We start from the raw sequence: 17944 nt of genomic DNA on the forward strand, positions 1-17944 counted from the left end.
GACCAAGGGAGGGAAAAGATCGGCCAGCTAGGGCCTAAAGGGATTACTTTGAGCAACAAGGCAATGATCTAAAGAGAAACAGTGATACAATTAATTTAATTTATTAGGTATCAAAAGATAAAAATTAAGCATTAAATATTAGAACTACATGATAGGTAGGTGGCCAAAGAATATATGGTGTGGCTACCTTATGTAACAAATGACAAAACACATTGACAAAAAGGGTAAGGACACAAACAAACATTAAACAATTAGCATGATCCGGACACGTTGTGTTCAGCCTAGACATGTGTCATACACTCATATGATGTTATTGAGAATTTAGTGCAACAGTCAATTCACTAGGAAAGTAGGGACAAGTATAGTCCCTGTAAGTGTTGCAATATGTCAATAGAGTGTTGAACTAAATGAAAGGGCTGGACACTGGCTTGGTTGGAGGGTTAGGAGTGAAGGGAATAGGAAGGTTGGATGGATGGCATGGATCCATGCAAGGACGGTTGGTCGAATAGTTCTCAACGTGATAAGTAACTCACTGAAAATTCCATAAGTAATCAAAATTGTCTAGTCACGGCAAAGTGCTATATTTTTTTAAATCTTTGGCATAGGGAATTCATAGAATCACTGGTAGTTTGCAAGATACTTTTTATGATGCACTGGTGTGATGATCACAGTGGTATTCAGTTGAGAAGGGTGATGATTGAACAGTATTAAATATATTCAAGTCCACCATCAGATTGCTGAAATCAGTAGCATTTGAAAACAAATCATAAAGCATGAATGCAATAAGTAGAGTGGGTGCCTGCTGCAACGGTAGTTAGGTCAACATGAATGGTCTGCAATGCCCATAATTATAAGGTGAATACGTTACCACTTCGTTGGCTGTGTGTTGCAGTACAGTGCCCTCCTATCCACCCTGTACTGTGCTCTCCTGCCCACCCTGTACTGTGCACTCCTGCCCACCCTGTACTGTGCACTCCTGCCCACCCTGTACTGTGCACTCCTGCCCACCCTGTACTGTGCACTCCTGCCCACCCTGTACTGTGCACTCCTGCCCACCCTGTACTGTGCACTCCTGCCCACCCTGTACTGTGCACTCCTGCCCACCCTGTACTGTGCACTCCTGCCCACCCTGTACTGTGCACTCCTGCCTACCATATTGTGCCCTCCTGCCCACCCTGTACTATGCCATCCTGCCCCCTATACTGTGCCCCCCTACTCACTCTGTACAGATATACAAGTCACTGACAGGCTGGGAGAGGCATTGATGACAGGGGGGCAGTGTGCACAGGGAGCGGGGATAGAGTAAAAATTTGTGAGCGCAGTGTGTACTGGGTATATACAGTGCAGTGTGTACAGGGGGTGAATTAAATAATAATTTACAAAGGGCGTGTTTAGTGGCAGAATTAGGGGCGGGGCAACTGGTGACAAGTAACTCTTAAGGCCTGGCTAGTAGCTCAGGACTTGAAATTGTGAACCTGATATAGTATATTGCAGGCTACCAATCCTTGTGAAGTAGCAGTAACAGCAGTGTAGTGGCTGCATGTGTTTCTTTTTTTACTTGGGTTTAGATTTAAAGGTTTAAAACCTCCCCCTGAATCTCCACCTCACTCTATGATTAAAGAATAAGTTCAACTTTGGGAACATGTTCTACCCGATTTTAGGGTAGAACATGTAACATGTTTCCAGTACTGCAGCTGCCACCCATGTGGCAGCAGTACAGGGAGAAGTTCCATGTACTATCTGTCACTGTTTGAAAACAGCTCCCCCAACACAGCCGCGTCATTCATATACACATCTCTTTGTGTCGGAATGACGTACAAGCCACGCCATCCTTAGTGGCTATCGACTTCCAGCGCTGTGGTTGTTCATTGAGTCTTCCTGTCAGGAAGTTTTGGCTTTGATGGATCAGTTCTTGTTTTTTTAACCCTCTGCTCTCTGGTCATTCTTGCTGCCTAAAAACTTCCTTCAAAAGCACATTCCATTCACACCTCAGCGTAGTGGAAACGCATGCTCCCGCTCAAGGTTTCTTGTGTGGTTTTGAAGTGTAAACGTGCACTTCAATGGGCATTGTGGCGGAGCCAATTCCAAAGTCTTGTGATGGAAGACAGATGATATTTGATACTATGGAAAGAATTTCTTCCACATACCACTGCATATCGGACTGTGATCGTAGGATATCCACACATGGAGGATTGAAATAAACATGGAGATAGACCTATGAACTGAGGAGATTCTCACATTACATGCTTTATGGTCACTGGTTGGCCGAGGAATTCTGGTGAGCACATTTTAAAGTCACTTCGGGTGATGCACTATTGTGTCTGAAGTTTTGGAGCACATATTTTAGAAGCACGGCGTTGGAGCATATATTGAAGAATTGTCTACAAACTTTTTTGTAAATTGATGAAAGTTTTTTTTGGTCACTTGTATTTATATAAGGAATTATTAATTTATCACGTATATAGCTTTATCCAGTTAGCGCCCTTTATATACGCTTTGCCATATAAACTGTACGTAGCCTCAGCTACACAAAGCAAGCAGCGCTGTGTTCCAATAGCAGGACTAGAACTTCCAGTCCCGATTCTGGAACGAAAATGAGTCAGGAGGAAGCATTGTATTCTATGAATAAATATAAAGCTTCCTCTGATTGGCTGGAGTGGCGAGGCAGGCTGATTACATCACAAACTCTGCCTCTGGAATTTACAGTTTTGTTCCAGGAGCTGGACAGGCAGTTCTTGTACTGCTGCTAGAAAACAGCTTGGTCTAGACTAACTAGAGTCTGAATGAAACCTGGACATCAGCTTTAACATAGTGTTACTGTGGAGGATATAATGAATGAAAAAAAAAATCCTACTGGCTTAGATGGAGGCCCATTTCTTGTAGTGCCTGTTCCTGTTCATCGCACAGCTTCTGCACTTGTTTTTTCTCGAAATGTAGCTTATCAAAGTCCTATAGCGAGAAAAAATGATGATCACACACAGCTACAGCAGTTTGAAGAAGATATTATAAAAATTAAAAAAAACACACACACACACACACACACACACACACACACAATTGTAGCACTACACAAGTAAAAATGCCTATGGAGGGGACATCACCCCTGTTAGAGATGTAATTAGAATCTTTAGGGCCTCGGTGCAAGAAACCATGAAGGGCCCCACTGATTCAGGGGCTCTTTACTCCCATCGTGGGGCCCTTTATTACGGTCCAGCTGTCTTGGGGTTCCCCACAGTGGTGGTACGCCAGAGTTCAGTCGCAAGTTGCGACCCTGGTAGTTCCACCATTGGTCGCTTTTTATTTGATTATTTTTTTTACAATTTTATTATTTTTTTTACATATTTTTAAGGAGCCCTGTTGGGGGGCTTTGGTGAAATATATAAACAGACCCCTGAGGTCTTACTTTTGAGACAGAGAAAGAGACTGAAGACCGATTTATCAGCCTCCGTTACACAGAATGAACGAATGAACAGGAATAGCTCTTTCCATTCATTCATAAACTGAAGCAGAGTAAACACAGTTTACTATGCCTCAGCTATGAATGAATAAAAAAATAAGTCAGTGATCGGTACAGATCACGACTCTATTTATTGAGACAAGGAAGGGGCCAGTAAATGACAGGGAAGCACACAAGGGCCTGCAGCAGCAGGACAGGGATAGGGAGGTGAAAGGAGCGGCATGTAGAGAAACTGATGCCCTCCATTTCCCTCCTGCGGTTGCTGAATATCTGCGGGAAAGAGGAGGAGAAGTGGGCATTTAGCAGCCACATGGAGGGTTTGGTTCCTCTACATGTGGCCTATCCAGGTGTACAGGGGGCCGCATGGACCCCCTGAAGTATGGGGTCAGGACGCAATGGCGACCGCTGTATGTGTACCCCTGACCCATGTGTATTCCACACCTTGGTCTTGGATTACCCCATGAGGTCTGCATTTCTACCTATGCTTTGGGAGGACAAGCTGGGATATAACCACTATGGCACACTGAGGTGAGAGTGGAGATATCCTGGTGGGATCATTAACCAATTTACAAACAGACTTCAGTTAACCTATTACAATCCAACAATGACAAAATCCTAGGCATTTTTCCTTAAACTGGTACTAATCACAAAGTCTTCATGGGATCTTTGATGATCGTATAATCATTCTGTTTTACCCCTGAGGCTTTGGCGGTTGGCTCTGCACAGTTGGGTGCACACTCTGTAGGCAGATATCACTAGTATCTGTCTTTCATCCTTTGACGAACAAAAGATTTTAAAATTCCAACATTTCATTATTTTGCTGCTAAAAAAACGATTGGGGGAATTTCCCATTTTGATATCAATAGTTTTTACTCTGGTGGCCTCTATCTTGACAAAATACTACAAAACAAAAGAAAGAGGGTGTTCAAGATTTGGACAGAGGTTGCTGCCATCCCTCAAACTTGAATACTCCATACATTGAACCTCTGCTGAGACTTTACGGACAACAAAAGCAATTATCTAAAACAATTTTTACTTAATTTTATACATGTATAACATTTACTAAATAGTACAATAAAAACCATAGGACACATTTCAAACCATGAATGGCTGAAAATGTTATACATTCACAGGTGTGGTAATCCCATCCTATTTCAGATCAGACCTCGAACATATAACAATATATTTGTGATCATAAAAAAGGTCCATTTGCTGGGTAGCCCGAGGTGTTTCAACTTTTTATTTTTTTTAAGCTTCCTCAGGGGTGAGAATGTACCACTATCACTGTACATATATAATGACACCGAAATTATACATAGATACCAGATGTCCTCTTCTTAGACTGCAGGCAGAACGGAAAAAACAACAAAAACTGAGGAGCATGCCTGTTGTTTTTTTCGACAGAATTCGGATGTTCTGTTGAACCGGCAGATATTTGGCCCATGTGTATCAGGATGAGTGCAGTCTGGCTGTCATTGGCTTAAAACTGGCATGTCAGATTTTTGTCACCTAACTGCATCTACCCCAAAATTGCTTTTTAGAAGAGTAGACTCTCAAGGCTTCTGGCAAAAGGTATAGAGCTTTGACTTCAAAACATTTCTTAAATGCACTTGGCAGCAAAATTAGGGAAAAATAAATGCAACATTTTAAACACAAATTTAGAATCAGTAATGGATTTTGCAAGTGATGATTGATCAACATGGGTACAACCAGTTGGTCAGGTTTTACATGCGATTATTGCCGCTAGCAATAATCACTGTGTTCTCCCAGCGAGGATTGCTTCCCCTGCCATGAGAACACAATGGCTTTGCGGGAGAGATTCCCCAATCTACACCGACTGTGGTTGATTGAAAGAAAAATTGCTCCATCTATCCGCAGCTCTAGTTACTTGGTGGGAACATGGCAGGGCCCAATAACAAGGAAGTACATTATTACTGTCAATGGCTGAAAACCTCCATGTCAGTGTTTTTTGCCACCTTACTGTATATAGCTTGGCTCAGATGTGGTAGGAACCCATTTCAGCCATTTTTCAGTACTGCACATTATGGCCCGGATTCACAAACAGCGGCGCATCTTTATGCCGCCGTAGCGTATCTCCTTTACGCTATGCCGACGCAGCGCAGAGAGGCAAGCACTGGATTCACAAAGCCAGTGCTGCCAAATCTGCGCTGGGTTTCCTAGGCGTAAGCCGGCGTATGTGGAAGTGGGCGTGAGGCGTGACCCCATGCAAATGATGGGCTGAGGAAGGGAGTCACGGCTCCAGGTGAGTCTTTGTTTGCAATTAAGGAACCTCTCAGGAAACCAAGGTGCTGGCAATGCACAAGGCAAATGTGGAAAATTGGGAAGGGATGGACAGCTGCACTCCAAGGGAACTTCAAAAAGTTGTCTTTATTGGTAAAAAAATGGACATGCCATGACTAAGCACTGATATAGTGTGAAACGCGTCGGCTGTCCCTTCCTGTGGCTGTGTTTTGTTTTGCATGTCCATTTTTTACCAATAAAGACAACTTTTTGAAGTTCCCTTGGAGTGCGGCTGTCCATCCCTTCCCAATTTTCTACATTCAAATGATGGGCTGAGTCTCAGACAGATACGTATAATGAACGGCGCATTCGCCGTCCCGTGGACGCATCCCAGTGCGCATGCTCAGAATCACGTCAGAACTACTCCCTAAGATACGCTGGATCACTGCCTACGGCGTGAACGTAACCCTACGCCTAGTCATATTCACGTCCTACGTAAACTACGTAAAATACGTCGGCTTGTGTTCCCTGGTCCAGCCCTTTGCATGGATGCTGCCGAGTTACACCTCCTTTATGGGGCATAACTTTATGCGCACTGCGTCGGGCGCACGTGCGTTAGTGAATCGGCGTATCTCCCTCATTTGCATATGTGATTAGAAAATCAATGGGAGCGCCAAATGAGTCCAGCGTAAATATGCACCCACTCTACGCCGGCGTAGGCAAGTTACGTTGGTCGGATGAAGCCTGTTTTAGGCGTATCTTAGTATGTGGGTCCGGCGCATAGCTACAACGGCGCATATTTGCACTTACGCGGCATATCTGGAGATACGTCGGCGTAAGTGCTTTGTGAATCCGGGCCTATATCTTTTGAGTTTTGAAGTTTACTCTAAGGCAGGGATCTTCAAACTACGGCCCTCCAGTTGTTCAGGAACTACAATTCCCATCATGTCTGTGAATGTCAGAGGTTTACAATGCCTCATGGGATGTGTAGTTCCGCAACAGCTGAAGGGCCGTAGTTTGAGGATCCCTGCTCTAAGGTATTATATATAACATTTTAGGGATTTCAAAGAGGGTTACATATTTAATTATTATTTATTGAGAACACAAAAAAACACATTTGAAAAAAAAATAAAAAATAAATAAAAACATTTTGCACTTTTTCCCAACTGAACATTTATGTAATTTGTGCACTCTTATAGATTTACCCCAATATATAATCAACAAATATTTGTAATTAAAATGATACCACATTAATGTGACTTATGTAACACGGCAAAATGGTAAAGCTCAAAGTGAACATAAGTTGCACTGGGTCCCTGTGAGTTCTTCCTTTTCGGTGATGTCCACCAGTATTATTTAGGCTTTAATTTGGTTTACGAATATTGTATTTCTTTGGGTTGCATTAAAATTAAAGCGGAGTTCCGCCGAAAAAAAAAAAAAAAGCTACAAAAAGTATAGCTGCTGACTTTTAATAATCAGACACTCACCTGTCCCACGGTACAGAGATGTGGGCGTACGAAGCCCTGCTCCTCTCCCCCTCCTCTCTACCACACCGGCATTCTTACTGAGGGTGCCCGGCTGTGGATTCATTTGAAGGATCAGCATACACCATTTTTGTAAGATAACTTTACGTGCTAAAAATAAAGATCTTATCCACATAGTATGCATCACTGCTGGTAACATTCCATCAGGAATTATTCCCAGTAGTGCAAGTTTGTGTGTTCCTATTATCTCAGTAGAGCATAGTGAATTTAGGGTAATAAATATTTTTCCCCATTAACGGATGAAGCTTTGGACATCGCCAGAGCATGTGGATAAGAGAACCATTAAATAAAGAGCATAACGAGCATAATGGTGTTGTATATTTTCCCCAAGCGGAGTAAATTTTTGTCCACATATTCTGTAATATTTGATGCAATTACCACTCTCAAGTATTTAAATGATGTAACCAGGGCCATCCAATGAGCCTGGTGTGGATGCTCCAAGCGTACAGGGTCCAAAAGTAGCACTACAGATTTATCCCAGGTAATATTAAATCCTGAAAAGGATCCAAACAATTCTAATAAGGACATAACTGCGGACAGGGATGGGCCCGTATCCCCCAGAAACACTAGAGTGTCATCCGCAAATAGTGCTATCTTATCTTCACCTGTAGATCTGCGAAATCCCACAACACTTGTAGAGGAGTGAATTGCCAGTGGTTCAATGGCCAGAGCAAAAACATAGGGGGAATCCCTGCCTTGTCCCTTTGGTCAAAGGCTGTCGCGACTACCTGGAGGCTGGGGCGTCTGGTACCGGGGGAAAGTTCTACTCATTCTTTTTACCAGTAGAAGGGCACTCTTACCCCCCTGAAATTTGTTGAATATATCTATCCAAAAGCACCACTGAACACTGTTCCGCATGAAGGGGAAAATTCGCTAACAGCTTTTTGCATGGCAAAACAGCTGACCAATGGTTCAATCAGAGAATTCTTAGCATATGCCCTGATAAGAGAGCAAGGCATGACACCTGATGAATAGAATAGGTGTCAGAGGTGGGATATGAACCCACGCTTCCAGGGGAGACTGTGACCTGAACGTAGCGTCTTAGACCACTCGGCCATACTGACCTCTTTAAGAGAGTCAACCGCAAACATAAAGCCCTAGGTAGCTCAGCTAATTAACAGGCTGCTTCCCTTGAGCAGGGACATGTTTAGTGACCTGCTTAAGTTGGTGACAAATGCCTATTGCTGCTACTATGGGCTGTGCTGCTGCACCAGCCACAGCAAATAAGGCAAAGATTCCAGCTTCTTATCGGCTGGGCCCTTAAAAGTTAGACTTTGTCCACTAGACAAGTTAGACTCTTATTCACAGAGAAGATAGCAGTGTCTTCTGCTGCCAAACGCCACCCTTAGTGAATTATTACTCCCCAGGATAAAGAGGCATTTTCTTCCTCCTAGAAAATGTTCAATCTGGTAGAACCCAATTAGCATAAATCAGCCACTCCGACAATGCGAGTACAGGAAAAGTATGTGGACCCTGTGGAGGCCTTTACCCAAGAGAAAAAAGGGTGCCTCAGCTGCGCTGGGGCAATCTGTATCCAGAACGGACCAACTTCGTAAGGGATTGAACCAGCAATCCTTTGAGATTGTGAGGGTGAGAAGGGCTTTCGGAGACTGAATCCTCAGAGGGGGAGTCAACTGCCTGCCCTTCTTCCCGGTCACCCAATGGCATCTTAACATTATCTGCCCAGAAGTAGAGGGGCCCTACCACATTTTTCCCGAACTGGGATGAAGACACGAACATATCAGCTATTTTGTCCTTCCAAACCAGCTAGCTCTGAAGCCAAATCGTTCTTGGTGACGTATGCAGAGGCTGAAATGTTGGAAGTAGCTTACTATGCCTGATGGCCCAAATGAGTCAGACTGGCCAGTTGCTTCAGGTCCTTCAGGAGAGGAGAGTACTGTGTAAGCGTGATTAGGATCCTCAGACCCCGACCACAGCACCCTTTCGCTCCTCCCTGCTGTATTCCCACCTTTCTTTCGGGAAGACATAGTCCTAAGCTCAAAAGGCAGAGGTAGAGAGAGAGAATTAATATATTGCCAGAGAGAGAATTAATATATTGCCAGAGAGAGAATTAATATATTACCAAAGAGAATTAATATATTGCCAAAGAGAGAGAGAGAAAATACATTTCTTATTCTGAAAAAAAGAAAAAAAAAAACCTGTAAATCTTAGTAGCTTACATTTCAGTTACCTGTATTAAACTTGCCTATGACATGTACAGGCTTGTAGGAGGTGCGCTGTCCCTTGGACCTCTGTGGGAAGAAACGCGATACTGCCCATCCACAGCATCACGTTCTATGTCGACGTCAGTTCCGATATCTCCAAGTCATTTGCGGACATCAGTTCCGGTATCACCGAGTCATTTGCGGACATCAGTTCCGGTATCACCGAGTCATTTGCGGACATCAGTTCCGGTATCTCCGAGTCATTTGCGGACATCAGTTCCGGTATCTCCGAGTCATTTGCGGACATCAGTTCCGGTATCTCCGAGTCATTTGCGGACATCAGTTCCGGTATCTCCGAGTCATTTGCGGACATCAGTTCCGGTATCTCCGAGTCATTTTCGGACATCAGTTCCGGTATCTCCGAGTCATTTGCGGACATCAGTTCCGGTATCACCGAGTCATTTGCGGACATCAGTTCCGGTATCTCCGAGTCATTTGCGGACATCAGTTCCGGTATCTCCGAGTCATTTGCGGACATCAGTTCCGGTATCTCCGAGTCATTTGCGGACATCAGTTCCGGTATCTCCGAGTCATTTGCGGACATCAGTTCCGGTATCTCCGAGTCATTTGCGGACATCAGTTCCGGTATCTCCGAGTCATTTGCGGACATCAGTTCCGGTATCTCCGAGTCATTTGCGGACATTAGTTCCGGTATCTCCGAGCCATTTGTGTTTCACGCTGGCTCCATCGCAGCCAACGGCTTCCCTTCGCTCCGACACAGGCAACCTCACTCCACAATACCGATGCCTGCATCCTGCTTAATGTAAGCTGATTTACACCCTAGGAGAATCGTTCAAATCTGGGATTGAGATTTGGGGGGGGGGGCGGAGAATTGAAATAACGATTCTCCGCGATTAATCGTGCAGCTCTACCATACAGTGCTTACATGCCCTCTTATGCTGTGTCCCTCCGAGAGCCACCAGACTCTTTCCAGAGTAAAAAAATGTATAGGCAGTAAGCCTTGCGCCTCTGCCGTGCATTAAGTGAACGCTCGTTTCCACATGCACACTGGCTGTCACCAGAGGGATGCCGACCACTGTGCTTCAGAGGTGGGTAATCCCCAATCCCTTTCGGCTGCCACGACAGATCGGAGTAAGGGGGCAATGCACAGAAGTGTTGCCAGACACTGAGCATACTGCAGGGAAAGCATGGTAATGTTAAACACAAGGGGCCAGATCCACATAGAAATAGATCGGCGCAGCGTATCAGAGATACGCTACGCCGCCGTACCTTACCTGGTGTTCTTTCGAATCCTCAAGGATTTTGCGCCGTAAGTTACGGCGGCGTAGTGTATTTCTGGCGGCGGAATTCAAATCGGCGATTAGGGGGCGTGTTTCATTTAAATGAAGCGCGTCCCCGCGCCAAATTAACTGCGCATGCTCCGTTTCTAAATTTCCCGCCATGCATTGCGCTAAATGACGTCGCAACAACGTCATTTTTTTTTAACTTAGACGTGAATTACGGCCATACTTAACATGGCAAGTCTAACTATACGCCGCAAAATAGCAGCTTTAACTATACGCCGGAAAAAGCAGACTAGAGACGATATAAGAGAATGCGACGGCCGCGCGTATGTTCGTGGATCGTCGGAAATGGCTAATTTGCATACCCGACGTGGAAAACGACGTGAACGCCACCCAGCGGACGCCGAAGTATTGCATCTTAGATCCGAAGGCGTACGAGGACGTACACCTGTCGGATCTAACCCAGATGCCGTCGTATCTTGGTTTCAGGATTTAAACTAAAGATTCAACGCGGGTAATTTGAAAGTACGCCGGCGTATCAGAAGATACGCCGGCGTACTCTGTCTGTGGATCTGGCCCAAGGTATGTTACGTTTACACCCTTTAGTGGTAAAAAACAGGCAAGGCATTGCATACTCAGAAGAAGTCCAAAAGTGAACCATATGTGTTCCTTAGGATCTTCTTTAAAGGGGTTGTAAAGGTTTGTTTTTTTATTTTCTAAATAGGTTCCTTTAACCACTTCAATACAGGGCTTTAAAACCCACCTCCATACCGGGCCTATTCTGGCACTTCTCTCCTACATGTACAAATCATCATTATTTTGCTAGAAAATTACTCAGAACCCCCAAACATTATATATGTTTTTTAGCAGACACCCTAGGGAATAAAATGGCGGTTATTGCAACTTTTTATCTTGCACAGTATTTACGCAATAATTTTTTAAACGCCTTTTTTTGTAAAAAAAAAATGGTTTCATGAATGAAAAAATAACAAAACAGTATAGTTAGCCCAATTTTTTTGTAAAAGATGATGTTACGCCGAGTAAATAGATACCCAACATGTCATGCTTTAAAATTGCACACACTCATGGAATGGCGCCAAACTTTGTTACTTAAAAATCTCCATAGGCGACGCTTTAAAAATTTTACAGGTTACCAGTTTAGAGTTACAGAGGAGGTCTAGTGTTAGAATTATTGCACACGCTCTAACGTACGCGGCGACACCTCACATGTGTGGTTTGAACGACGTTTACATACGTGGGCGGGACTTACGTGTGCGTGCGCTTCTGAGCGCGAGCTACCGGGGATAGGGGGGGGTTTAATTTTATTTTTTTTTTTTACTTATTTATTTATTTTTTACACTTTTTTTTAAAAAAAAATTCCGATCGCTTTTATTCCTATTACAAGGAATGTAAACATCCCTTGTAATAGGAATAGTGTGTGGCAGGTCCTCTTTAAGGAGAGATGCGGGGTCAATAAGACCCCACATCTCTCCTCCAGGCTGGAAAGAATGAGATTGTGAAAAAAAATTCACAGATCTCATTCTTACTAGCCACAATTGCGGTTTGTTTACTTACGGGTACCCCGGCATGACGCCATCACATGGCGCCCGGTCCTCCGACTGTCATAGAGATGACTGGTGACCATCTGGTCACCAGTCATCTCTATGCCTGACATCCGGCACATGGCGATCATCTCTCCGGGCCCCCGATGGCACGGGAGAGCCCGAAAAAGGATCGGATGGCGGCGGGAGAGGGGGGATGTCCCCTCCCGCCGCCTATAAGAACGGTCAAGCGGCGGAACCGCCGCTATGATCATTCTTATGGTGCGCAGGATCGCAGCCGAAACAAAATTATATCTGAATGATGCCTCTAGGTGCAGGCATCATTCAGATGTCACCGCACAAAGTACAGGACGTCATATGACGTCCACTCGGGATAAGAGATCCCCTTTTTCATATGACGGCGTGCGGTTTTGAAGTGGTTAAGTTAGTGCATTGTTGGTTCACTTACCCTTTCCTTTGATTTCCCATTTAAAAATGTTTTTCTTTGCCTGAATTTCTCACTTTCTGTTCCTCCTCAGTAAGCTTGCCCCCATCATCCAAACTGTTCTTGTTGGGGGTTAGTCAGCTTGCTCGCACCCCCCCCCCCACAGGGATGTAGTCCCAAGGAAGGGGGGCGAGCACGCCGACTAACCCCCAGCCAGAACGGCTCGGATGATGGGGGCAAGCTTACTGAGGAGAAATAGGAAGTGAGAAATTCAGACAAAGAAAAAAAACATTTAGAAGGGAAATCGAAGGAAAAGGTAAGTGAACCAACAATGCACTAGCTTAAAGGAACCTATTTAAAAAAATAAATACAAATTAACCTTTACAACCCCTTTAACTTACCATTCCCGCCGCAGGATACTACTGGAAAACCCAGCCAGATCAAATCTCCACCCATCACGGCGGGCCATGTCATGACGGACCTTCAAGGACTGGGTCCCCCTTGTATACTGGGGTCTACACCCTTGCACCTGTATAGCACCCGGCCAGGACAACCTTTGGTTTAGGTATGCGACCAAGGAGCAGATCCCAGGGTCCAGCCCTCAAGAGAGGATCATTACAGGCAAAAAACCTTGCTCTTTCTTCCTCGAGGCTCGGGTACCATCCATTTTGGCCATTTTTTATTTGCCATTTTGAATGGATCCGACTGCATAGCCCCTTGATCCTAAAAGGATTTCTTCAACAGGGCTCTTCTTTAGCATAGCACTATACCACCGTGACTAACACCTTGAGACACTGGCAAACAAACTGAGGTACTTCCTGTATGGGAGGGTTTATATAGAGGGGGACTTGCTGTTTTTTGAGTGTACCATTGTCCATTCACCTATAGGTGGTGTATAACCCACATAGTAATTACTATGGCTGCTCTGTGTCCCGTGATGTACGATAATAATGAATTTAATCAATTTTGGAATAAGGCTGTAACATAACAAAATGTGACAAAAGTGAAGCACTGTAAATACTTTCCGGATTGCACTGTACGCAGGCTCCTGTGGGAATAAATAATAAATGCACATTTTCCTTACAAAAATATGCACATTTATTATTTTTTTCTGAAAGGTTAACTTAGCCTTTAACTTTACAGCTGGTTGATGTCACAAGAAGCCTGTCTGAGATGCAATATTATACCAGCAGGAGGTGTAGACCCACACCTATAAATAAGTGCACCTGGTCACAGAAACAAATATTACCTGGATGGAAGTTGGGTAAGGTGAAAGATGCCCCGTTAAAGCTTTAGTTCCATATATTAAAACCCAGCCTGTTCCTACCACAATCCATCTATGTTTCACAGCTTACAAAAATGTTTAACTATTAAAGTGTTACTAAACCCAGTAATATGAAAATAGCAGATTAAATCAGTGGAAAGAACAGGACATACCTTTTTTAACTGTGAAAACTGTAGCAATTCATTTCGTAGTGACTGGTTGAGGGTTTTCTCTTTTTGAAGCTCTGTTTGAAGTGATTCATGCTGCTCTTTTTCCAATTGCAGTTCATTCCCTAAACTGGAACTATTAAAAGGGGGAAAAAAAATCAGACATGGAAGAGTTTTTTAAGGTATAGAATGCGTTAAGGTAAAATACTGCAAGCCTTTAGAACCACTTTAATAAAATTCAGTAGAAAAATAGGATTTTTGTACTCACTGTAAAATCCTTTTCTCTGAGTTCATGGATGAACACAGCAGCAATCTTGACAAAGTGGGTATTAGCCTTCATTCAGGAGTGACTAGGCAGAAAACTTGTTAGAAAGTGTTAATCACATCACACACTGTACAGTCCTGCCAATCCGGGTACAACCCCTCTCCCGGCATCTCACAGCTCAGTTCATAAAAAAGCAGTACAAACTTAAAAAGAAGGGGTGGGTGCTGTGTCCGTCCATGAACTCAGAGAAAAGGATTTTACGGTGAGTATAAAAATCCTATTTTCTCTTTCGTTCATGGACGATCACAGCAGTAATCTTGACAAAGTGGGACGTCCTAAAGCAGTGTCAAAAAACGAGGGGTGGGAACAGCATTAAAACAAACTTCACCCCAAAACAAAACAGAGCTCCTCAACAGAGGAGTTGCAACTCTTAACAGCCACCTGCAAAACCTTGTAGCCGAAAAAAGCATCCGAAGATGCACTCACATCAACCTTGTGAAATTTTGTAAAAGTGTGAACGGATGACCAAGTTGCCGCCTTACACACCTATGAAACAGACGCTTGATGACAAAATGCCCAAGAGGCACCTATTGTCCTGGTCGAATGCACCATGACAGGAAAAGGGGGGCACCCGAACCTTCATGGCGTAAGCCTGAATCACTATCTGACGGATCCACCTCGAGATAGTGGCCGATGAGACCGCCAGGCTCTTCTTGGGACCAGCCACCGAAACAAACAGTGAGTCTGACCTCCGTAACGAAGCAGTTCACAGGAACAGAAAATTTAAATAAAAATAGAAATAAACCTCCAGGCCTATGGGCCCGAAGGGAGCCATGTCCTTCTACTTTGCTAGGCAGAAAAAAACTGAGCTGTGAGATGCAGGGAGAGGGGTTGTACCCGGTGGGACCGCCCCATGGGCGGTACTGTACAGTGTGTGATGCGATTAACACTTTCTAACAAGTTTTCTGCCTAGTCACTCCTGAATGAAGGCTGATACCCACTTTGTCAAGATTGCTGCTGTGTCCGTCCATGAACGAAAGAGAAAATAAGATTTTTGTGCTCACCATAATATATCTTTTTTTTCTGAAGCCTCCATGGCAGCATACATATGGTTGAAGCTCCTCCCACCTTCAGACCACAGGACCAATCAGAACTCAAAAATTAAGCCTTAGCCCAGGCTCACCCTTTTATTTTTGTCCTCAAGACTTACAGTATCTAATCTACTGACCTCTACCTTCAGCTGAATTATGACTCCTCCATTCAAGTTTATGCTCTGGTTCTGATGACCTTAGTCTTAGGCAGCTAAATGTGCCAATAAGATAAGGAATTCTGTTTGTCTGTGGATCTTTTTTCAGACATGTTACATCTTTGGATTGGGGTATATCAGTGCAGTTGCAGAATGTTGCTTCTTCATGCCTTTTTGATATTTTCTTTTATTTTGTAATTTTTTTATTTTCAAAGAGTGCAATTAACAGTCAATACATTTAGCCAAGATACATAACAAAGAAAAAAAGACTGGGAAAGGCAGGATCAAAAGGGGTCGTATGGTGTGGTAAGCATAACAGATAACCCGGCTACACACAGTAAATAAGGCACAGCAAAATGGTGCCGGTCCTTGCGGGTTGCGCAGGACCGGCACCATAGGGGAGGGCATCGGAGACACAGAGGGCATCTCTGGCCACCGATAAAGGCTGGGGAGGCATTGTGGCTTGCACAATCCAAAATCTACAGTAATGTATACAAAGCCATGTTATACAATAAACTTTTTTCTTTCACAGCTGTTTGGGAGGCAGAGCATCCGATGGCCAACAGGCCCAGACATGGGATTTTGTGAGGTGGGTTATGTATAATAAGATATTCACAGTATCTGGTCAAGAGAGCCCATGACTGGGTGAGGGGACTAGGGGGAAGGGGTGCACAGAAAGGGGGAAAAGGGTAACGGAGGAGACATCTCTTAGGGGAAAAGGGGAAAGGATTGGGAGGAGAAGAAGAAAAGACAGGAGGTGTGAGGGAGCGTAAGAGGAAAGATAAGCAGCTGGGTGCAACGGTAGATGGAGGAAAGGAGAGGCAGAGTGGAGTGGGATAGCGACCCCCGACTAGGTAGCAGGGCAAGTCCAGAAGGTTAACCAGACTGCGCAACCTCACGGAGATCGTAGTCCGTATAAATGAAATGCTGCCAGGGTCTCCAGGTCTCCCGAAAGGCCTCCTCCTTATTGTGCAAGGTGGCGGTGAGATCCTCCATGTCTCTTAGTTCGTTCACTTTGGAAAACCACAGGGATATCGCCAGTGGGTTCTCCGATCTCCAACAGAGGGGGATGCATGCCTTGGCAGCATTCAGTAGCTGGATGGTGAGGGAGGTTTTGTATTTCTTGATGGGTTGTTCTGAGAGGTGGAGCAGGCAGGCCACGGGATTCCCCTCCAGAGAAATATCAGTTAAGTGCTTGATCGTGCGGGTCACCCACAACCAGAAAGATTTGAGTTTAGGACAGTCCCAGAAGATGTGCAGCATTGTTCCTTCTGCAGTGCCACAGCGCCAGCACACAATAGAGACTTGTGGAATGAAAAAATGCAGAATGGTGGGTACCCTATACCATCGGGTCTTGGTCTCTAGTGGCTAAAGAGGATTTCTGGGCAAAGTGAAAGATCTTCTCCTTCTGGGAGTCAGTAAATTGGGTGTTGAGGTCCGTCTCCCACTTAGTGAGGAATGGAGGAGTGTACCGTTCCACAGGGCATATCAGAGAGGAGTAAATTAGCGAGAGACTGACGGATCGGCTCCCCGCGGGGACAAATGTGCTCTAGTTCAGTGAGCTGGAGGAAATGCTTGGAGTTTGCAGGCAACTACAGAGAAAGTTACGCAACTGCAGGCCGCTCCAGAAGTCCAGTGGAGGGTCCATAGCAGACACTCCGGCTTCGGAGGAGAGTCGACCATCAGGTCCCACAAAGCCACATAGGTAAAGCCGGCCGCGTGCGGCCAGTCGCTTGAAGTGAGGGTTCTGAATGCCGGGTGTGAATTGCGGGTTGCGCAGGACCGGCACCATAGGGGAGGGCATCGGAGACACAGAGGGCATCTCTGGCCACCGATAAAGTGCTGCCTAGCGTGGGATGCTCAGCGAGGTCCCTGGGCAGAGGTATATTGATCCATGGTCAGCTCTTGGCCGTGCCTACGGAAACCTAAATTTCCGCCATCATAAAGATGGCGGTAGGAAGACCTTGGGTGCTTCCACTACATCACAATCTGCTGTCACAGGGTCCAGTGTTCCATCCTTCCTTACAGAAGCTAAATTTGACGGTCTGGCTACTGAGACCTACATCTTAAAGAAATGAGGCCTCATAGGTCCAGTTCTTGCTACACACATTAACACTAGATAGTCAGCCTCCAGACTTAGCTACTACAGAGTTTGAAAGACGTAGGTTTCCTGGTGTGAATCCAGAGGGTGGAATCCTCAAAGATATGCCATAAGTAGGATTCTCGCCTTTTGCCAATTAGGAGTGAATATGAAATTAGCCCTGAGTACCATCAAGGGTCAAAAATCGGCTCTATCAGTCTTTTT

At 44.7% G+C, this 17944-nt stretch overlaps 1 protein-coding gene across 2 annotated transcripts in view; it reads right to left on the reverse strand.

The window, feature by feature from the left end:
• The window catches only part of RUFY1 (RUN and FYVE domain containing 1), a 229922-nt gene that overhangs the window by 43149 nt on the left and 168829 nt on the right, over positions 1 to 17944 (reverse strand). For both annotated transcript variants that reach the window (XM_040344683.1, XM_040344684.1), the window contains exons 15-16: positions 14135 to 14264; positions 2855 to 2949 (exon numbers count right to left, since the gene is read on the reverse strand). In XM_040344683.1, coding sequence (XP_040200617.1) covers positions 2855 to 2949; positions 14135 to 14264 — 225 coding nt within the window. The remainder of the gene's footprint in view (positions 1 to 2854; positions 2950 to 14134; positions 14265 to 17944) is intronic.

This window comes from Rana temporaria, chromosome 3, assembly GCF_905171775.1.
Source record: "Rana temporaria chromosome 3, aRanTem1.1, whole genome shotgun sequence".
Lineage (NCBI taxonomy): Eukaryota > Metazoa > Chordata > Amphibia > Anura > Ranidae > Rana > Rana temporaria.